Raw genomic sequence first — 23,673 nt, 5'->3', positions numbered from 1 at the left:
AAGTAAGCACTTAATAAATGCTGCTTAAGAAAAAACTAAGAAGAATATCTCTCTTCTCCAAAGCTCTAGTACTAATTCCTCTCCTGATTGAGTCACACAGTGCTACATCAACATTCTTTCCAACAATTAGCAAAATGCTCCAGGCTTGGCTAGAAATTCAGGTTATAAAAGGAAATGATAGAAATTGTGGGGGCAGCTAGGTGACACAGTGGATAGAGCACTGACCCTAGAGTCAGGAGTACCTGAGTTCAAATCCGGTCTCAGACACTTAAGACTTACTAGCTGTGTGACGCTGGGCAAGTCACTTAACCCCAATTGCCTTACCCAAAAAAAAAAAAAAAAAGGATATTTTGCAACATATCACTGTAGATTGCAAAAATTTAGTACATAATGAATACCTAATAAAGACACAGCCAAGTGACCAGAATTATGCACCAGAATCTTGCTAAAAAAGATAATATATCCCTGTACTACAAATACAAATTCCAAAATATGTTCAAGAATTCAACAAATAAATTACATTAGAACCAGAGTATTAGCACAGCCACATGACATGCAAAAAGTTAAAAACAACATTTTTAATAGGTGTAGCCATTTTCAAGCTACAAATGAAAAGCTTTCAAAATATAAGAGATTTAATGGAGGAAATCAAAATTATGTAAACAGAAAGAAATACATATGATCCTCATCATCCTGTCTTCTAGGAGAGTTGTCCCAAAAAATTCTTTCAGTGAAAACTCAGAAGAGTTTACATCTAATAATTTTATTCAATTACAAAAATTAATCATTTTACCCATATTAAATATGAAAGATCAATAAGAAGATAGCAGTTTGTCCCAAGACCATTTCTTTCTGGATTCGATTGAACAAAAAGTGGGAAGAACAAAGATAATAACTACTCACATGGATGTAGGTTTTCCTTTTTGCAAAGCATTTTTTCTCACAACAACCCAGTGAATTTTCCCCCAGATTATTAAATAAAAATATTACCTCAAATTTCTTGGGAATGTTAAGCGGAACTAGGCTTCTATGAAAATTATCTCTAGTTAAAAAAAGGTTCTTTCTGAAAGAAATAATAAATAAAATAAATCAAGATATTTTCAGCAAAAAAAAGGTAATTAAAATACTAGAATGAGATACTACTTAATTTTTTTAAAACTAGGAACCATTTGGTCCTTTAAAATATGAGGAGTTTAAAAAAAATGTTTTTGGTTTTCACATCACAATAATTTCCCAATGTTCCCCCCCCACCTTCACTCAATGAGCCCTTTCCTGCAACAAAGAGAAGTAAACACAATCAGTGATGTGACTATATCTTACCATGTATGTGACATTGTGAAAGGAAAAGGGCATGTTTTCTTCATCTCTTTTTGGAGCCAAGATTGAGCATTACTGTCACTTAGTGTTTGACTTGGTTTTAATGGAACCATTTAGTTATAAGAGAATTTTATTTTATTTTAGAAGAGAATTTTTAAAAATACATGAGTGAAATCCTGAAAATTTTAGGACACTGGCTTCTTGACCTAACTACCATTTTGGTCAAACTCTTTCAAATTCACTGAGAACATTTTGATAAATGGTATGAGATTAGAAGAAACCATGTGCCTTGGCTAAGTCATTAACACACTGTGTATGAGGTAAGAAATATATCCTGGATTTTTTTCCTGACCTTTGCTGCCATTTCAGTGCCTGGGCATCTAGGTTGTACAGTGGATAGAGCACTAGACCTGGAGTCAGGAAGACATGAATTCTAGTATGGCCTGAGATACTGACTAGTGGTGTCAATGTGGGCAAGTTATTTAACCTCTGTTTGACTCGTTTTCTTCATTTTAAAATAAGGATGATAATATTGACATCCACTTCTCAAAGGTTGTTGTGAGGATCAAGTGAGATAATTGTAAAGTGCTTAGCTCAGTGCCTGGCACATAGTAACTACTATATAAATGATAGCTATTATTGATTTTACCAACACAAAGATTATTTGTAGATTCTCACCTGACTAGAAAAAGACTTTTTATTATATGAACAATTGGAACCCATTGAGGTAGAATTTTTCTCACCTTTATAAAGAGAAAAGTGGACTAAAGAGTCACTAAGGACCCTTCCAATTCTAAATCTATAATCCTTTACTCATAGGAAACCATATTTGGGGGAGCAGCAATTTTGGTGCTTCAAAGAAAACAGGATAAAAAGATCAATAGCTTCGGGCACAAGAGCAAGATAAAGAACTGATTCTCTACAACCTTTCAAATCTCTCCAAAACAGGTATCTGGTAAAAGTCATAGTGAAAAGGCAAACAAGGGGCATTAAGGACAGAACCTGATGACAACCTACCTACAGATGAATCAATGTATTTTTGTGGGAATACCTTATAACATAGGAGTGTTCATGAAAGGAGGGGAAGGAAGGAGGGAGACAGAGAGGAATATATGAGATGCCAGAGTCAAATTAAAGGCTAAAATGAATGGAAGTTGATCCCTGTGGTACCAGAAAGAGAAGAGCCTTCCGAGGAGTAGGTGAAGAGTTGGGGAGGGGGGAAGTGGGGGAAAGGAAGGAGGCCTAACTTTATAGATAGGAGGGTGGCATTGACAAATGCCCCTATGGGTGGAGAGATGGTCTATGAAGAGAGAGGGGGACCTTCTACTGTGTATAACCTGAAAGATTTGGTATTTGAAAAGTCTGTTCATCCTACATTGATGGGGCGGGGCAGTCAGGGGAGTGAGAATCCCTAGGAGAAACTGGAACATGGTGGGGAATGGTAGGGCATGGACCCAGGGAGTAGATTAAGGCAAATGTTTGTGTGTGTGTGTGTGTGTGTGTAAGTAACCAGGGGAGGATATAGATCAATGGTGGGCTGCATGATCAAGGACATGGTAGGGGAAAGGCACTACTATGGGGCAGCAACCTCTCTGATACCTGCAATAACTGACATTGTTCTGGAAGTGAGACACAATGGGAAATGGAAATCCATGAACCAACCCCTACAAGGCAGTGGCAGAAACCTCCTAGAGGGGAGAGTCCTGAATTGTTAACTTGAGAGCTTTGATTGTATGAGGAATATAGAGAAAAGAGAGAGACCAGATAATTATAGGAGTCATGAATCAGAGAATAAGGCTCTAGAACAGACAGAAAGAGAGTATGGATAGCGAGAGTGAGAGAAATCATTTTTGGAAATGGGTAGAAAAAAAGAAATTTTAAAAACTAATGAATTGGTCTAGTTGGAGAGGAAGAGAAGGGAATCTACTTAACTAAGTATGAAAAGCAGGGCAGAATCAGATAAAAGCAAGAGTTAAAAAAGGAACCAATAAGCAAAACCCTAATGGGAAAGGGGTAACAAAACAAGAAAATGGAATCACAGGTGAGAGGAAGAGAGCTAGAGGTAATGGGGCCATCTTGAAAAGTTATGGTAAAGTAACTGAAGGAATATAATACTATATTTATAGCAGAAGAGGGGAAAAATCATGACTCAGGAAAAACACTATTAGAGACAGATGAAAGAAAATAGAAACAACTCTTATCACTTTAAATTTGAATGGATTAAAAAAAAACCTACAATCTGTTGCTTACAAGAAAAAAGCAATATATACACTATGCAGCAAGTCAATCCAAAAAATCAGGAGTTGTAAATTATGCTGACAAAGCAAAAACAAGCATTCAAAAAGTATTAACAAAGAAACCATATTGTACTGAAAGGAACCATAGACAACAAATCAATATCAGTAATAAATGTATATGTTTCAAATACCTTTTCAGCCAAAATAAAAGAAACTTGGTCTGAGCTACAAGAAGACACAGATAGTATTACAATAGTAAAAAGAAACTTTAATATCCCTCTGTCAACTTTGGATAAGTCTAACAGAAAGATAAACAAAGGGGAAAATATGGAACTGAACAAATTGCTGGAGAAATTAGAGTTAAAAGATTTGCAGCATTTTCTAAATGGAACTGCAAAAGAATACACATATTTTTTTCACCACATGGAATTTTTGTAAAATTGACCAACTACTAGGGCGCAGAGATATTGTAAACAAATGTCAAAAGGCAGAAATAGTTAATACATCCTTTACAGACCATAACACAAAATAAAAACAGTAATTGGTTATGGGGCCACAAACAAAAGATACAGACTCAAATGTGGACTTAACAATGAAATCCTGAATAAGTAGGTTAAAGAACAAGTCATAGAAACCATTAATAACTATGTAAAAGAAAACAATAGGGCAGCTGGGTGGCACAGTGGATAGAGTGTTGGCCCTAGAGTCAGGCGGCCCTAAATTCAAATCTGGCCTCAGATGCTTACTAGTCATTAACCCTGCTTGCCTCAATTTCCTCATCTATAAAATGAGCTGGAAAAGGAAAGGGCAAACTACTTCAGTATCTTTGCCAAGAAAACCCCAAATGCGGTCACAAAGAGTTGGATGTGACTAATGAAAGAAAAGAAGAAAATAAGAAAGAAAGAGATAATGATGAAACAACATACCAAAAGTTCTGGGACACAGATAAAGCAGTCCTCAAGGGAGAAAATCACATCCTTACACACATACATTAACAAACTATAAAAAGAGAGGACTAATGGACTGAATATGCATTTAAAAATTAGAAACCCAAACAAATAAACAAAATAATCACACAAAAAAGAGAATTAAAAATTTATGGGGAAATAGATAAATTGGAAATAAAAATCCATTAAAATGATAAAACTAAAAGCGGGCACTTAGAAAAGACTAATAAAATTGAAAAACTATTATCCAATCTGATTAAAAAGAACAGAAAAATCACTAACCCACCAAAGGAACAAAGTTAAATCACAACAAAACCAGAAGAGATAAAAAGAATAATCATAATATATTATACAGCACGATGTTCCACCCACTGGCTGTGGCCGTCGCCATGGTGCTGCAGCTCACGTCATCACCAGGCACCGACGCCTACATGGACCTGGCCAAATTACCATAACTAGAAGCCTGGTGAGGGGAGTCAGGTGACCTTCAGCATCTGGAAGCTGGGGAAGCTGGCAGTTCTACAGCTGCCTGTTAATTCTGTCAATCAGGGCTGCCAGCCAATTAGCTTGGGGCTGAGTGCAGACCGCCTGTTTTTTCCTGTTGGGAGGGGGGTTTTTCTGGGAAGGAGAAGGGAAGAGAGATTCATTCTGGCATGAGAGAGAGGGAGAGAGAGAGAGGACTGCTGAGTCTGGGCAGTGGTGTGATTGCAGGTCATATAATTTTCCTTCTCCTATTCCCTTTTTCTTTGTCCCTATTTTTATTAACCTTATTTGTGTTTTAAATTTGTTCCCATCAATAAAACCCTGCTTTGTTTTTTCTGAAAGAGGCTGTTTAATCTCCTTTCTTACCCCAGTATTATGATGATCTGCCCAAATAATTCCCCATGTTAAATTTGGCCCTTACAACTGTTTATATTCCTACATGGGAAAATGATATTTGTAACTCATAAGAACTTTCTCACTATTAGGGCAGTTAGGAGTATATACAGAGGGCACAAATATGAGTTGAATATGAAAGGATATCTTAAAAAAATTTAAATTAAGGGGGTGAGAAAGAGGAATGTCCTGAGAGAAGAAAGGGAAAGGGAGAATGGGGTAAATTATCTCATATAAAAGAGGCAAGAAAAAGCTTTTAAAATAGAAGGGAAGATGGGGGAGGTGGTAGGGGGAGAGTACATGAACCTTATTCTTATTCTCATCAAAACTGACTCAAAGAAGGAATAACATACACACTCCATTGGGTTTAGTAGGAAAAGAAAAGGATAAGAGAAGGGAGGGGGTAATAGAAGGCAGAGTAGATTATGAGAGGTGGTAGTCAGAAGCAAAACACTTTTGGAAAGGGGCAGGGTGAAAGGAGAGAAAGAATAGAATAAATGAGGGGAAACAGGATGGAAGGAAATACAGTTATTGGAGAAAATAGCTCCTAATTTTTGCTTTAATTTCCTCTTCATTGGTGGTGAGTTCACCCTTTTCATTTCTGATGCTGGTAATTTGGTATTCTTTCTTTTTTTTAAATCAATTTAACCAAAGGTTTATCTAATTTTTTGTTTTTCTTTTTCATAGAACCAGCTCTTAGTTTTATTTATTAATTCTATAGTTTTCTTACTTTTAATTTGATTTTCAGAATTTCCAATTTGGTGTTTAATTAGGGATTTCTAATTTGTTATTTTTCTAGTTTTTTTAGTTGCTTGCCCAATTCATTGATCTTTTCTTTCTCTATTTTATTCATGTAGGCATTTAGGTATATAAAATTCCCCCTAAGAGCTTTGGCTGCATCCCATAAGTTTTGGTATGTTGTCTCATTATTGTCATTCTCTTGGATGAAGTTATTGTTCCCATGATTTGTTGTTTGACCCACTCATTCTTTTCTTTTCTTTTCTTTTTGGGGTGAGGCAATGGGGTTAAGTGACTTGTCCAGGGTCACACAGATAGTAAGTGTTAAGTATCTGAGGCCAGATTTGAACTCAGGTCCTCCTGAATCCAGGGCTGGTGCTCTATCCACTGTGCCACCTAGCTGCCCCTGACCCACTCATTCTTTATAATGATATTATTTAGTTTCCAATTAATTTTTGGTCTTTCATTGATCCTTTATTATACACAGTTTTTAGTGCATCATGTTTTGAAAGAATGTATTTACTATTTCTGCCTTTCTGCATTTGACTGTAAGGTTTTTATGCCCTAATACATAGTCAATTTTTGTGTACTTGCCATGTACTGCTGAGAAAAAAAAAAAATATATATATATATATATATCCCCCCATTCAGCTTTCTCCGGAGGTCTATCATATTTGATTTTTTCTAAAATTCTAGTCACCTCCTTAACTTCTTTCTTATTAATTTTGTAATTAGATTTATCTAGTTCTGAGAGGGGGAAGTTGAGGTTCCCCACTAATATAGTTTTGCTATCTATTTCTTGCTGTAACTCATTTAACTTCCTCTCTAAGAATCTGGATACTGTACCACTTGGTGTATACATGTTTAGTATTGATATTACTTCATAGTCTATGGTACCTTTTAGCAAGATGTAGTTTCCTTATCTCTTTTTTTTTTTTTCAGGGCAATGAGGGTTAAGTGACTTGCCCAGGGTCACACAGCTAGTAAGTGTCAAGTGTCTGAGGCCGGATTTGAACTCAGGTACTCCTGAATCCAGGGCCAGTGCTTTACCACTGCACCATCTAGCTGCCCCCTCTTTCTCTTTTAATTAGGTCAATTTTTGCTTTTGCTTTATCTGAGATAAGGATTACTACCCCTGCTTTTTTTCCTTTAGCTGAACTTTAACATATTCTGCTCCAGCCTTTTACCTTTATCCTGTGTGTGTATCTTTGCTTCAAATGTGTTTTCTTGTAAACAACATATTGTAAGATTCTGGTTTTTTATCCACTGTGCTTCCTGCTTCCATTTTATAGGAGAGTTCAACCCATTCACATTCACAGTTATGATTACTACCTGTGTATTTCCCTGCATCCTATTTTTCCCCTTGTTTGTACTTTTCTTTTTCCTTTTTCCCTGTCCCTTCTTACTAGTGTTTTGTTTCTGGCCAGCTCAGTCTATCCTCCCTTCTATCAGCCCTACCTCCCTTTTGTCCTTTCCCCTAGTTTTGCCCTCCCTTTTTTCAGCCCCACATCCTTTTTGTCCTTTCCCCTTTTCCCTCCTAGTTTTACCCTCCCTTTTATCAGCACCCCACCCTTTTCTTTCCCCTTTTACTTCCCCATAGGGAAAGATAAAATTCTATATCCAACTGAGTGTGTATATTATTTACTCTTTGGCCAAATCAGATGAGAGTAAGGTCAAAACAATGTTTACACTTACCTTCTTTCCCTCTATTGTAAAAGGTCTTTTGTACCTCTTTTCTGATGTGATTAAACCCATTCTGCCTTCCCTTTCCTCCTCTCCCAGTATAATCCTTTTTATTACCCCTTGTTTGTTTTTTAAATATCATCATATCAGAATCAACTTATCCCCACACTTTCTGTATGTATTCATCCTATCTATCTGCCTTAATAAAGATACAGTTCGCAAGTTACAAGTGTCTTCTCCCCATTTAGGGATGCAAACATGTTAACCTTATTGTGTAATGTGTTTTTTCCCCTTTTTACCTTTTAATGCATCTCTTGGGTCTTGTATTTGTAGACTGAATTTTCTGTTCAGGTCTGGGCTTTTCATTAGGAAAGTTTTAAAGTCTCTTATTTCATTGAATGCCCATCTTTTTTCCCCTGAAATATTATGATTAATTTGCTGCCTGTTCTTGGTTGTAATCCCAGTTCCTTTGCCATCCAGAATATTACATTCCAAGCCTTCTGATTCTTAAATGCTGAAGCTGCCAGGTCCTGTGTAATTCTTATAGTTCTTCCTTGATATTTAAATTGTTTCTTTCTGGCTGCTTGCAGTATTTTCTCCTTTACTTGATAATTTTGGAGTTTAGCTACAATATTCCTTGGAGTTTTTCTTTTGAGGTCTCTTTCAGGAGGTGATTGGTGGATTTTTTCATTGACTACTTTTTCCTATGGTTTTAAGACATTGGGGCAGTTCTTTTTTTTTTATTTTGGATTTTTATCTCTATTACTTTTATTTTTTTTAATTAATAAAGTATTTTTTTCATTACATGTAAAGATAGTTCTCAAATTTTGTTTATACAAGCTTTACAATTTCAGATTTTTCTCCTTCCCTCCCCCCTCCCCTAGACAGCAGGTAATCTGATATAGGTTTTATATATATATATATATACATATATATATATATACATATATATATATATACACATAATAACATTAAACATATTTCTGCATTAGTCATGTTATAAGAGAAAAAATCAGAGCAATGATGAAAAACCTCAAAATAGAAAAAAAAACAACAGCATCAAAAACAAAAGAAATAGTATGGTTCATTCAGCATCTATACTCTGCAGTTCTTTTTTTTTTTTCCTTGTATTTGGAGATCCTCCTCCATCACAAGTTCTCTAGAACTCTTCTGTGCCATTGCATTGGTGAGAAGAATATAGTCCATCACAGTAGATCAACACTCAATGTTGATGATACTGTGTACAATGTTCTTCTGGTTCTGCTCATCTCACTCATCATCAGCTCATGCAAGACCCTCCAGGTTTCTCTGAACTCCTGCTCATCATTTCTTACAGCACAATAGTATTCCATTGTATTCATATACCACAACTTGTCCAGCCATTCCCCAACTGATGGGCACCCCCTCAACTTCCAATTCCTTGCCAGCTATAAATATTTTTGTACATGTAGGTCCCTTTCCCCTTTCCATGATTTCTTTGGGAAAAAGACCCAAAAGTGGTATTGCTGGGTCAAAGGGTATGCACAGCTTTATCGCCCTTTGGGCATAATTCCAAATTGCTCTCCAGAATGGTTGGATCAGTTCACAGCTCCACCAACAATGGATTAGTGTTCCAATTTTCCCACAGCTTCTCCAACATTTATTATTTTCCTTTTTTGTCATTTTAGCCAATCTGATAGGTGTCAGGTGGTACCTCAGAGTTGTTTTAATTTGCATCTCTCTAATCATTAGAGATTTAGAGCATTTTTTCATATGGGAATAGATAGCTTTGGTTTCTTCATCAGAAAACTGCCTGTTCATATCCTTTGACCATTTCTCAATTGGGGAATGACTTGGGTTCTTATAAATTTGATTTAGTTCCCTATATATTTTAGAGATGAGGCCCTTATCAGAAGTACTGGCCTCAAAAATTGTTTCCTAGCTTTCTGCTTCCCTTCTAATTTTGGATGCATTGCTTCTGTTTGTACAAAAATTTTTAATTTAATGTAATCAAAATCATCCATTTTGCATTTAATAATATACTCTCTCTCTTGTTTGGTCAAAAACTGTTTTCCTTTCCAAAGATCTGATAGGTAGACTATTCCTTCCTCTCCTAATTTACCTATGGTATTACCTCTTATGTCTAAATCGTGTATCCATTTTGACCTTATTTTAGTATAAGGTGTAAGATGTTGGTCTATGCCTAATTTCTGCCATATTATCTTCCAGTTTTCCCAGCAGTTTTTGTCAAATACTGAGTTCCTATCCCAGAAGCTGGAGTCTTTGGGTTTATCAAACACTACATTACTAGTGTCATTTACTACTGCATTTCCTGAGCCTAGCCTATTCCATTGATCTACCACCCTATTTTTTAGCCAGTACCAGATAGTTTTGATGACTGCCGTTTTATAGTAAAGCTCCAGGTTTGGTACCGCTAACCCACCTTCCTGTGAATTTTTTTTCATTATTTCCCTGGGTATTTTTGATTTTTTGTTTTTCCAGATGTATTTTGTTATTATTTTTTCTAGCTCTATAAAATAATTTTTAGGTAGTCTGATTGGTATGGCACTGAATAAGTAAATTAATTTAGGCAGTATTGTCATTTTTACTATATTAGCTCTGCCTATCCATGAGCAGTTGATATCTTTCCAATTATTTAGATCTGATTTGATTTGTGTGAAGAGTGTTTGGTAGTTGTGTTCATAGAGTTCCTGGGTTTGTCTTGGCAAGTAGACTCCCAAGTATTTTATATTGTCTACTGTTACTTTAAATGGAATTTCTCTTTCTATCTCTTGCTGCTGGACTTTGTTGGTCATGTATAGAAATGCTAATGATTTATGTGGATTTATTTTATATCCTGCTACTTTGCTAAAGTTGTTAATTGTTTCAAGTAATTTTTGAGTTGATTCTCTAGGATTCCTTAAGTATACCATCATATCATCTGCAAAGAGTGATAGTTTTGTTTCCTCCTTGCCTATTCTAATTCCTTTAATTCCTTTCTCTTCTCTGATTGCTAAAGCTAACATTTCTAGTACAATATTAAATAATAGGGGTGATGATGGACACCCCTGTTTCACCCCTGATCTTATTGGGAAGGCCTCTAATTTATCTCCATTGCATATAATACTTGCTGATGGCTTTAGGTAGATACTGTTTATTATTTTAAGGAAAGCTCCCCCTATTCCTAAACTCTCCAGTGTTTTTATTAGGAATGGGTGTTGTATTTTGTCAAAAGCTTTCTCTGCATCTATTGAGATAATCATATGATTTTGGTTGGTTTTCTTATTGATGTGGTTGATTATGTTAATAGTTTTCCTAATGTTGAACCAGCCCTGCATTCCTGGTATAAATCCCATCTGGTCATAGTGTATTATCTTGGTGATCACTTGCTGTAATCTCCTTGCTAATATCTTATTTAAGATTTTAGCATCAATATTCATTAGGGAAATTGGTCTATAATTTTCTTTCTCTGTTTTTGCTTTGCCTGGTTTTGGTATCACCACCATATTTGTGTCATAAAACGAATTTGGTAGAACTCCTTCTTCACCTATTTTTCCAAATAATTTGTATAATATTGGAATTAATTGTTCTTTAAATGTTTGGTAAAATTCACCTGTAAACCCATCTGGCCCTGGGATCTTTTCTTAGGGAGTTCATTAATGGTTTGTTCAATTTCTTTTTCTAATATGGGTTTATTTAAGGATTTTATTTCCTCTTCAGTTAACCTGGGCAGTTTGTATTTTTGTAAATATTCATCCATTTCATTTAGATTGTCAAATTTATTGGCTTACAGTTGGGCAAAATAATTCCTAATTATTGATTTAATTTCCACTTCATTGGTGGTAACATGCCCTTTTTCATTTTTGATACTGGTAATTTGGTTTTCTTCTTTCTTTTTTTTAATCAAATTAACCAATATTTATCTATTTTATTGGTTTTTTCATAAAACCAGCTCTTAGTTTTATTGATTAATTCTATAGTTTTTTTTGCTTTCAATCTTATTAATTTCTCCTTTGATTTTCAGGATCTCTAATTTAGTATCTAATTGGGGATTTCTAATTTGTTCTTTTTCTAGCTTTTTAAGTTGCATGCCCAATTCATTAATCTCCTCTTTCTCTTTTTTATTCATGTAAGCATTTAGAGCTATAATTTTCCCCTAAGCACTGCTTTGGCTGCATCCCATAGATTTTGGTATGTTGTCTCATTATTGTCATTCTCTTGGATATAGTTATTGTTTGTTTCTATGATTTCTTGTTTGGCCCATTCATTCTTTAGAATGAAATTATTTAGTTTCCAATTGATTTTCATTCTACTTTTCCCTGGCTCTTTCTTACATGTAATTTTTATTGCATCATGATCTGAAAAGGATGCATTTACTATTTCTGCCTTTCTACATTTAACTATGATGTTTTTGTGCCCTAATACATGGTCAATTTTTGAAAATGTGCCATGTACTGCTGAGAAAAAGGTATATTCCTTTCTATCCCCAATTTTCTCCAGACATCTATCATGTCTAACTTTTCTTGTAATCTATTCACCTCTTTCACTTCTTTCTTATTTATTTTTTGGCTAGATTTATCTAATTCTGAGAGGGGGAGATTCAGATCCCCTACTAGTATAGTATTACTGTCTAATTCCTCTTGTAACTCATTTAACTTCTCCTCTAAGAACTTGGATGCTATACCACTTGGCATATACATATTCAATATTGATATTACTTCATTATCTATAGTACCTTTAAGCAAGATGTAATTTCCTTCCTTATCTCTTTTAATGAGATCTATTTTTGCCTGCACTTTGTCTGAGATAAGGATTGCTACCCCTGCTTTTTTTACTTTAGCTGAAGCATAATATATTCTGCTCCAGCCTTTTACCTTTACTCTGTGTGTATCTCTCTGCTTCAAATGTGTTTCTTGTAGACAGCATATTGTACGGTTCTGGTTTTTAATCCACTCTGCAATTCGCTTCCGTTTTATAGCAGAGTTCATCCCATTCACATTCACAGTTATTATTACTGACTGTCTATTCCCCTCCATTCTATTTACCCCCTTTGTACTTTCCCCCCTTCTCTCACCCTATTCCCCCTCACCAACGTTTTACTTCTTACCCCTGCCTCCCCAATCTGCCCTCCCTTTTTATCACCCCCCTCTCTTTTCTTTACCCTTTTCTCCCTTGCTTTTGTCCTCCCTTCTATCAGTCCCCCCCTTTCCCTTCCCCTTTTGCTTCCCTAAATAGTGAGTTAAGTTTCTTTATCCCAATGAATGTATATGTTATTCCCTCTTTGAATCAAATCTAATGAGAATAGGGTTGAAACAATGTTCACCCCTCTTTTCTTTCCCTCTATTGTAATAGGCTTTTTTTTTCACCTCTGCATATGATATAATTCATTCCCTTCCACCTCCCCTTTCCTCTCCTCCCCATAGACTCCCCTTTTAACCCTTTAATTTTTTTTTGTATCATCACATCAAAGACAATTTATATTTATACCCTCTGTGTAAAGTCCTTCTCTCTGCCCAAATACATTTACAGTTCTTAAGAGTTATGAGTATTATCTTCCCATGCAGGGATATAAACAGTTTTAACCTGATAGGGTAACCTTTTTTCCCCCCTTTGTTTACCTTTTTAAACTTGAGTCTTGTATGTTGAGATCAAATTTTCTATTCAGTTCTGGTCTTTTCACCAGGAAAGATTGAAAATCCCCAATGTCATTAAATGTCCATCTTTTCCCCTGAAAGAAAATGCACATTTTTGCTGGGTAATAGATTTTTGGCTGCAATCCAAGCTCCTTTGCCTTCCAGAATATCATATTCCAAGCCTTGCGGTCCTTTAATGTTGAAGCTGCCAGGTCCTGAGCAATCCTGACTGTGGCTCCATGATATTTAAATTGCTTCTTTCTGGCTGCTTGGAGTATTTTCTCCTTCACCTGATAATTCTGGAATTTGGCTACAATTTTCCTTGGAGTTTTCCTTTTGGGGTCTCTTTTAGGAGGTGATCGGTGGATTCTATCAATGATGATTTTATCCTCTGATTCTATGATATCAGGGCAGTTCTCCTTAATAATTTCCTGGAATATGGTGTCTAGATTCTTTTTCTGGTCATGGCTTTCAGGCAGTCCAATGATTCTCAAATTGTCTCTCCTAGATCTGTTTTCCAGATCAGTTGTCTTTCCAATGAGGTATTTCACATTTTCTTCTATTTTTTCATTCTTTTGATTCTGCTTGACTGATTCCTGGTGTCTCATGGATTCCTTATCTTCCAAGTGTCCAATTTTAATTTTTAAGGCATTGTTTTCTTCAGTAAGATTTTGCACCTTTTTTTCCATTTGGCCAAGTGAATTTTTTAAGGCAGTGTTTTCTTCAATGAGATTATGCACCTTTTTTTCCATTTGGCCAGATGAATTTTTTAAGGCATTGTTTTCTTCAATGAGATCATGCACCTTTTTTTCCATTTGGCCAACTGAATTTTTTAAGGCATTGTTTTCTTCAGTGAGATTATGTACCTTTTTTTCCATTTGGCCAACTGAATTTTTTAAGGCATTGCTTTCTTCAGTGAAATTATGCACTTTTTTTTTTCCATTTGGCCAGATGAATTTTTAAGGAATTGTTTTCTGCAGTCAATCTTTGTGCTTCCTTTTCCAAACTGCTGATTCTTTTTTCATAGTTTTCTTGTTTTGCTTTCATTTCTGTCCCCATTTTTTCTTCTACCTCTCTCAACTGATCTTTAATATCCTTTTTGAGCTCTTCCAGGAAGGCTTTTTGTTCTTGAGACCAATTCACCTTCCCTCGTGAGGCTTCACATGTAGGCAATTTGAGGGTATTGTCCTCATCTGAGTTTGCGTTGGCTTCTTCCCCTATTGATACAGAAGCTCTCAATGGAGAGGGCTCTTTTTTGCTTCTTACTCATTATTGCAGCTTATTTATTTATTTTTTAAGTTGAGGTCTGCTCTGGGGGCACCAGGGTCCCTGTTTTGGGCTTCTTGTGCAGGGGTATAGGTGCTGTGTGACTGGTTTTTTACTCTGAGGCCTTTATGGTGTGTGGAGATCCCCCGCCCTGCACTTCCTGTCTGGGTGCGCTCTGCTAGCCAGGCGCCCGCTCCCAGCATCCATTCCTGCCTAACCTGTTTGTGGCCCTCCCGGCCGGTGCACATAGGTTTTTCCACTGTCCTTCTTGGCCACCAGATTTTTGAACCAGGTTCCAGGGGCCTCAGTTGTTCGGCTGTGGCCCGCAGCTCCTGCTGACTTGCCCTGCCCCCCTCGGCGCTGGGTTGCTGCCCTGCGCTGGACCTCCCTTTTGCCCGAGTCAGACCGACCTTTTCCTGAAGTCTTCTAAATTATCTCTGGTTGGAGGACTGTGTCTCTCTGTCCCTTTGCAGGTCCTGTAGTTTCAGAATCCGTCCAGAGGCTTGATTTAATGTTCTTTTTGAGGGAACAGAAGGAGAGCTCAGGCAGCTTGCTGCTTCCTCTCTGCCATCTTCGGGGCAGTTCTTCTTAATAATGTCATGAATTATGCTGTCTAGGCTCTTTTTTTTAATCATGGTCCTTAGGCAGTCCAATTATACATAGGTTGTCCCTCCTGGATCTATTTTCCAGGTCTGTTGTTTTTCTCAAGAGGTATTTTATGTCTTCTACTTTTATATTCTTTTGATTCTGCTTTACTTCTTCCTGTTGTCTCATGGAGTCATTAGCTTCCATCTGCCCAATTCTGATTCTTACGGAATTATTTTCCCCAATCAGCTTTTGCACCTCCTTTTCCATTTGGCCAACTGCATTTTTTAAAGAGTTGTTTTCTTCAGTCAATTTTTGTCCTTTTTCCAAGTTATTGACTCTCTCTTGTGTAACTCTCATTTCTTTTCCCAATTTTTCATCTACCTCTCTTATTTGGTTTATAAAATCCTTTTTGAGCTCTTCCAAGAGAGTTTGTTCACTCCATCAAAGTGGCCCAGCCTAGTTGGGCTTGTTAGGTAGCAGATACTCCAGCTGCCAGATTGCCTTCTGCATTGGGCTGGAAGCCACACAACTGGCCTGCTGTGCCACTAGCTTGCAGAGCTAGGACCTCAAGTCCTCAGCTGCTGATCTGTGCTGTGACCCCTTTTACCCTGATGAAACAGACCTTTCCTGAAGATCTTTTAGGTTATCTTAAGTCAGAAGATTGTTTCACTCTTTTTTTTTTTTGCAGGTTTTGCAGCTTCCTGGTTCCACTCTGCCATGTTGGCTCTGCCTCTGGAACTGTTTCCCAGTCATTTGTTTTTATTTTTTATTTTTTAGATTTTTTTTTTTTGGCAGGGCAATGAGGGTTAAATAACTTGTCCAGGGTCACACAGCTAGTAAGTGTCAAGTGTCTGAAACTGGATTTGAACTCAGGTTCTCCTGAATCCAAGGCTAGTGCTTTATCCACTGTGCCACCTAGCTGCCTCCCCCCCACTCCCCATCATTTGTGTTTAATAGCAAATATCCCACATTTTGATTTTTCAGTTTTTTGACTGTTCTTTTAAGTTCTGTTTATTCTATTCTATTTTTAGGAAGTATGTACTTCTTGGGTAAGGCTTTCCATTTTCTGGGGTTCTAATTTTATTAGACAAATAAAATTAGATAATAAAACATATTGTTTTATTATTTTTTTTGTCCAGTCTTAAAGTCCTTGTGACAAAAGCCATTTTTTTCTGAAACTCTGCTTGTACTTGTTGTGAAGTTACTCTTATGTCCTGGGTTTGCCTCCTAGGCTTCTCTTAATTCATAGTATTCTTTCTTCATATTGTGAGTTCTATTTACTGATGTCTTCAGCTTCAGTTCCTAGATGAGAACTTTGTGCTAAAAGCCATGCCTTGTCCTCTTCCAGCACTATTAGATGGGATGTATGAGCCTTGTCCTATATCCTTTGCAACAGAGATACCACTGTTACTGCCTTGTTACAGTTCTGGATGGGGTGGCTAGATCCTGGTCCTTGTCCCTACCCTCTTCCATAGCCCCGATTCAGGACAGGGTCACTACAACAGACCAGGTATGAGATCCCATTGTCTTCAAGCCCCATTTACTGGAGCTTGCATTGGCTTTAAGACACAATGGTAGGGGGGGCGGCTAGGTGGCACAGTGGATAAAGCACCGGCCCTGGATTCAGGAGTACCTGAGTTCAAATCCGGCCTCAGACATTTGACACTTACTAGCTGTGTGACCCCGGGCAAGTCACTTAACCCCCATTGCCCTGCAAAAAAAAAAAAAAAAAGACACAATAGTAGGGGCAGTAGATAAAGCACTGGCCCTGGATTCAGGGGGACCTGAGTTAAAATCTGGCCTCAGACATTTGACACTTATTACCTGTGTGACCCTGGACAGGTCACTTAACCCTCATTGCCTTGCCCCCCCCCAAAAGACACAATGGTGGGTCCCCAACCAGAATATCAATGGGAGTCCAATTATCTTCTGTCATAATCCTGGGCTGGATAGAGGAGCTTGCTGCTGTTTCTCTTTGTTCTTATTGAATCTTTGCTTCATTAGTACTCTTTTTCATCTTTTCCAAGATAGTTCTCAGGAGAATGAATTTGGCTAAAACTTTTCATATCACCATCTTTGACAGAAGTGCCCTAAATAGAAAGGTTTTTTGTGACCAATATTCCAAGTTAACTACATTTTTACCATCACATTATTGACTGAAAGATGTAGAAAATACAAACCCTGATGTGTATTACTATAAAAAATAATTTGATTCAATAGAGCAAAAAAGCTGCCCTAACGGTGCTCTTCGTGCATGAGTCAAACTTGTATTCCTTAAAGAATGATAGAGAAAACATTGCTTGATGAACAGCTAATCATTAAAATCAAAGAGGGGTAAGATGAGGAGATGTATGCTCCCTATATTTGCAAATGTGTTTTGTCAAGGAGAAGACCTAGAGCAAAACAGAAATTGAGGAAGGATTCCCCATAAATGGTAATGTCCAGATGTTTTAGGGTACAGATAACATCATGATGACTTGTATCAAGCCTTGAAACACTGCAGAACTTCCTGGATGAAATCTATAATCACTCAAAAGAGTCTAAATTGACTATCCACAAGAGAAAAACTAGATAGATGAAGAATGTCTGTTGTTCAGATAATAATATGCAATTGTACAGACAACTTAGATATAGCAGTCAATCTCGGACAGACACTGTAAATAGACAATGATTTGTTCCCAGAATTGAGCAGGATAGAGAAGTGGACTGCACTGGGTTTGGGAAAATGTAACGTTCTTTTAATGACAGCAAGCTTTTCCCTGAAACAAAAGTTCATTTAAAAAATATCAATGTTCTTTAAATGTTGTTATATGGGGGCAGCTAGGTGGCACAGTGGATAAAGCACTGGCCTTGGATTCAGGAGGACCTGAGTTCAAACCCAGCCTCAGACACTTGACACTTAACTAGCTGTGTGACCCTGGGCAAGTCACTTAACCCTCATTTCCCTGCAAAAACAAAAACAATAAAGTAAATGTTGTTACATGAATGTGAGTCATGGAATACTATTGTGTCCACTGAAGTGAAACTGAGGGTCACCCAGGGACAATGGAGAGGTATGTAGTAGTCATGAGCAGACTTCAACAAGTCAACAAATATTTATTAAACACCTACTATGTGCCAGGCTCTGAGAGAGACAGCATGCAAGTATCAACATACAGACAAAACATATTCAGGAAAAACTGGACATAGTCAATAGAAGGAAAGAATTAGAATTAAGAGAAGACTGGGAAAGGCTTCTTACAGAAGGTAAGATTTTAGCTGAGACTTGAAGGAAGTCAGGGAGTCAAGGAAGCTGTAAGGTAGAAACAAAGGAGAGAACTCCAGGAATGGGGGGCAGCTACTAAAAGTGCACGGAGGGGGCAACTAGGTGGTGCAGTGGATAAAGCACTGGCCCTGGATTCAGGAGAACCTGAGTTCAAATCCGGCCTCAGACACTTGACACTTACTAGCTGTGTGACCCTAGGCAAGTCACTTAACCCTCATTGTCCTGCCTCCAATATATATATATATTATAATAATGACTTAGAGCTTTTTTGTGTGTGTGAGGCAATTGGGGTTAAGTGACTTATTCAGAGTCACAAGTCACTTGACCCTCATTGCCCCACCAAAAAAAAAAATAGTGCATGGAGTCAGAAGATGAAGTGTCATTTGTGACCAAGTATAAGGAAGCCAAGGTCACCAGGTAGAGTATTTGGAGAGGAGTAAGACATTAAAAGACTAGAAATCTAAGACATACTATAAATACATTATGAAAGACAATTAGAGTGAAGGATATCATCTAAGATATGTATCACTGGGAAAAAGAAAAGAAAAGATGGGCTATATGGTGAGGGCTAGGGAAAACAGACAGGTAACCTTTATGTTCTACTAGTATCCTCCTTGCAATGTCAAGGGAAAGCAAGGAACCATTCCCCCCAGGGGAGGAAACTTAGAGAAGAATGAGGACAAGAGATTTACAGGATGTGCAGGCATAGATGAATTTCAATTTGCATTGTTGGAAGGAAAATTGCCATGAATGAGACCATAGACATATTGAGTATTTGAAGGAAACAAATCCATGATGCTTATAGCTTCATCACTGGAGAACAAAGTCAGATTCTGGGCACTATAATAAAATCCCCATTAAATTCTCTATTGCAATGCTGTCTCTTCATATTACCTGGGTACCTGCTGGGGTAAAGACCCTTTTCCCTAAGTATGTCACCCAGAAGAATGTCTCATGTTGTCTCTGTGACAGTCATTATGGTCTGGGGAAATGATTCACGGACTGAGGCTGGCAGAGCAAATTCTGAGATTCCAGGACCGAAAACTCAGATGTTCTACATTCCTTTAATCCATGTTATTATTAGATAGGTGGCAAGGGGACAGAGGAGGTGGGGAGGGGAAGTATAACAATGGAAACTTTTCTCATTGGCACCAGAGATAGGGAAGCAGGCAAACCAGGGGAAAAGTGTTTTCTTTTGCATTTTAATTCTGTATCATTAAAGCCAAGAGATCACATATGTGATGAGAATTCTTTTTTTTACTTTTTAGTTTGTTGAATAGTCACTGCCAGTTGACTAGCGTGAGGCAGAGTAGGGTTTACAGCTTTACTCACTCCAAGTGACACACACTCTACCAGCAAGTGGATAGAAATGTGTGTCTCTTACAATTTAGCTAGTATTATCTACACCACTCATTATAGGAGACAAAGAGGAAGTACCTGCTTGTTATAAAGCAACTTATGACATAAAAAAAGAAAGGCAAACTTGTTCAAGAGGACATATCCCTTGGGGCGGCTAGGTGGCACAGTGGATAGAGCACCGGCCCTGGAGTCAGGAGTACCTGAGTTCAAATCCAGCCTCAGACACTTAACACTTACTAGCTATGTGACCCTGGGCAAGTCACTTAACCCCAACTGCCTCACTAAAAAAAAAAAAAAAGAAAGAAAAAAAAAAGAGGACATATCCCACTATCTACAGGGAATAAAGAAGGAATTTGTACTTGTTAAAGAGAATAAAAAGATCACTTGTGACATGAGATAAAGAAGAGAAGTAGGAAGGTCCCTGAACAGTCAAAAGTAGAAAGGAGATGCTGAAGGAAAGCAGTTGTTAGGTGATCCTGCAGTATGTGTAGAAGCTATACAAAGCAAATGGCAACTCAGCGCAAAGACAGAGTTATTTATGACAGCCCTTAACAATCAATTTTTAAAACATAGAGAGTTTGTGTTAAAATACAAGTACAAAAAGGAAAGGCTTGAGCAAATGAACTGTTTCACAGTGTGGGGGCTGTCTATAGAAAATTTCATATTTTAAAACATTTTCTCAATTCTTTAATGAAACTCAGGACAAGGGGTTAAAAACCACTTCTGAGCTCCAAGAAAAGTAATGGTACTGTTGTAGGAAAGCAAGGGAAAGTCCTTCCATTTGCAATCTTGAGCCCAGTCAAGTGGCTGATGAGAACATTGATGCTCACTTTTGTGACTACTTATGCTGGGTAACTCAAGTAGAGTACCACCTGGTGGTTAATTTCAATGCACACTGAGCTAATTCAAATCCCTGAACAGCATTTTTACAGATGTGATGGCATTTATAATCTAATATTCTACATAAATGCTACATCACCAATATTTACTTCATACATGTATTTATCATCTGTGTTCTTGTCATACTTATATCTTTAAGTACTTTGCTTGAATGCAACATTTTAATCCCTCCAAAAGTATTGATCCATCATGGTTTCTTACCCCAAATACAGAGCCATCTTAGGTCGGCACGGATGCTTAATAATGTGTGGATTCTCATATGCATAAACTAGGACATCCTGGGGAGATAACCATGAAGTCATATTGTCAATCAATTTGAACAAAACAATTCCCTAGTATAGAAATGCCTATATTAATGAAGTTGAAGACGGATATGAAAGGTCTAATATAAATTAAATCTAATATAAATTAGGTGATTATTCAAGATACTAGCTAGTCTTACCAAAACTTCTTTAAATATTATCTCCTTTCCTGCATTTTAGAACATATCAACCCATTTCAAAGATTTTGCTTATTGATTTATTCAGGATTTACACTCCATTCACACAAGATTATTTGAGGCAGCTTTGTCAATCAGCCTAAAAATAACTTCTTAATATAGGTTGTCTACTTTGAGGAAACCAAAGATAATGATGAAAATACTAACAAATCCTTTGGAGCAGGGACTCAACCTTTTGGACATCTGGCAATCAGTCTGGTGAAGATGATTGCCCCCCTCCTCAGAATCATGTTTTAAAATAAGTGAAGGAAATGCTAAATTAGAAGTCATTAAAAATAAAGATGTCATTTTTTCCCATGTAAGTTCATGGACCTCCTGAAATCTGTGGGTGATTATTCACATTAATCCCTAGATTCTTCACTTTGTCAAAAGGATTTCTTTAATGTTTTGCACAAGGTTTCTTTCTTTGTCAAAATTCTCTAACCTTTTAGAAGCTATGTATAGGTTTGGGTTTTTTTTCTTCTTCTTTTATTGGAGGGTGGGTGGGTATGGAGAACTGGGCGGATTGTGGTTTCAGTAAGTATAGGAAGCTTCCAGTGTAGAATTCCCTCCACTAACGTGGCCTGACATGATGAGCAATTTGCCTGTAATTAATTTTTTTTTAATTTGCTGGAAGGCCCTGAGATAGTAAAGGCCTAACTCACATTTCTCACAGCTTGATTTACAGGTGTAATATTTTAAATGGATTACTTGTGATTCAAACCCTTCTTTATACTGTGTGCCTTTACAAGAAAGATTTGCAGTAGCTTTTAAATGTTTTGACATAGGCCCTGATAACTTGCTGCTCAAGAGTTTGGAGGTCATAGAGAGGTGATCTGGTAGAATCAGCACCTCTATTGGCATTTCCTCTAAAACAAGAGCCCTCACATGTGGTCATTTGGCCTTTCTTGAAAATCTCTAGAGAGAAGGAATGCACTACCTTTCAAGGTGGCCCACCCCACTTCTCAGAATCATTGAATTGAAAAATTTTGGATAGTTCTAATTGCTTATATAAAGCTGAAATCTACCCCATTTAATTTCTCACGGCTTCTAGTTATGCACCCTGGAGCCAAGATGAGCAATTCTTATTCCCCTTTCACATGAATATCCTTCACATATTTGAAGGCAGTTACATTTCTATTCAGTATTCTCTTCTTTGAGTTAAATTTCCCTTATTCCTTTAACTGATCCTCATATTATGTGATTTCAAGCCTTCTTTCTATCCTGGTAGCAATAGGGTCAGGGTGGAGATTGGTCTACAGAACTCCTAGGTAAGGAAATGTACTCTGCCTAATGCAGGTCAGCACCTTCTCTGCAATTTAGACACACATACTCTCTCTCTCTTTTTAAAATTTTCTCTGTTTAGAATTTTATTTTCCAAAATACAAACATATAAAAACAAATTTTGACATCAATTTTTTAAAACTTTGTGTTTGGGGCAGCTAGGTGGTGCAATGGATAGAGCACTGGCCCTGGAGTCAGGAGTACCTGAGTTCAAATCCAGCCTCAGACACTTAACACTTACTAGCTGTGTGACCCTGGGCAAGTCACTTAACCCCAATTGCCTCACTAAAAAAAACAACAAAAAAAACACTTTGTGTTCCAACTTCTCTTCCTCCCTTCCTTCCCACCGCCCACCCCAAGAACTCAAGCAATTCAATATAAGTTATACAAAAGCAGTCATGGAAAACATCTCCAAATTAGCTAGGTTGTGAGAAAAAACAGATAAAAACAAAACTTCAGATTAAGGAACTGTCAAAAAAATTATGCTTCAATCTGTTTTCAGATACCATCAGTTCTTTGTCTATAGATGGATTGCAATTTTCATAAGTCCTTCAGAGTTATATTGGATCATGCAATTTAGGCTCTTAAGTGTCTCCCTGAACCCCAAAGGATTAGGTGCCTTGCCAAGGATCACACAGCCAGTATGAATCAGGGATAGGGTTTGAGGCCAGCTCTCTGTCCATTACATCATGCTTCCTCAGCTTGTCAATATACATCCTAAAGTAATGGTGCACAGAATTAAACCCAATACTCCAGGTATGGTCTGACAAGGAAGCATTGTATTAAGAATATCATTTCCTGTGTTCTGTATGCTTGGCTTCTCTCAATGCAACCTAAGAGGATGTTGTTTTTGCTTCCAGGTCATACTATTAGCCCACTCATAATAAGATTGATGTCCACTAAATCTCCTAAAACTTTTCTATATGAAAAAAGCATTTTTGACAAATTAAAATTCAAGTCAATAGGAAATATATTTCAACTTACAAAAAATCAATGCCTAAATTTTAGAAAGGCATCTATTGTGTAATATGGAGTACTTTTTTGCATTATTCCTTATGAATTAAGTTGCAGCCTCTTCTAACTGGGCATTGTGTAGTGCAATTCAATTAAAACAAGCGTAAAA

The 23,673-nt window shown here is 37.2% G+C and overlaps 1 protein-coding gene across 1 annotated transcript in view; it reads right to left on the bottom strand.

Moving 5' to 3' along the window:
• CATSPERD (cation channel sperm associated auxiliary subunit delta) overlaps nt 1–4,892 on the bottom strand; it is a 102,694-nt gene extending 97,802 nt beyond the window's left edge. Inside the window, 2 exon segments of the mRNA XM_043990711.1 lie at nt 991–1,063; nt 4,855–4,892. Coding sequence (XP_043846646.1) covers nt 991–1,063; nt 4,855–4,892 — 111 coding nt within the window.
• Between the last annotated feature and the right edge of the window lie 18,781 nt (nt 4,893–23,673).

This window comes from Dromiciops gliroides, chromosome 1, assembly GCF_019393635.1.
Source record: "Dromiciops gliroides isolate mDroGli1 chromosome 1, mDroGli1.pri, whole genome shotgun sequence".
NCBI classification, from domain to species: Eukaryota; Metazoa; Chordata; class Mammalia; order Microbiotheria; family Microbiotheriidae; genus Dromiciops; species Dromiciops gliroides.
The sequence above is the reverse complement of the archived record's forward strand: the minus strand, read 5'-3'. Positions and strand labels throughout refer to the sequence as shown.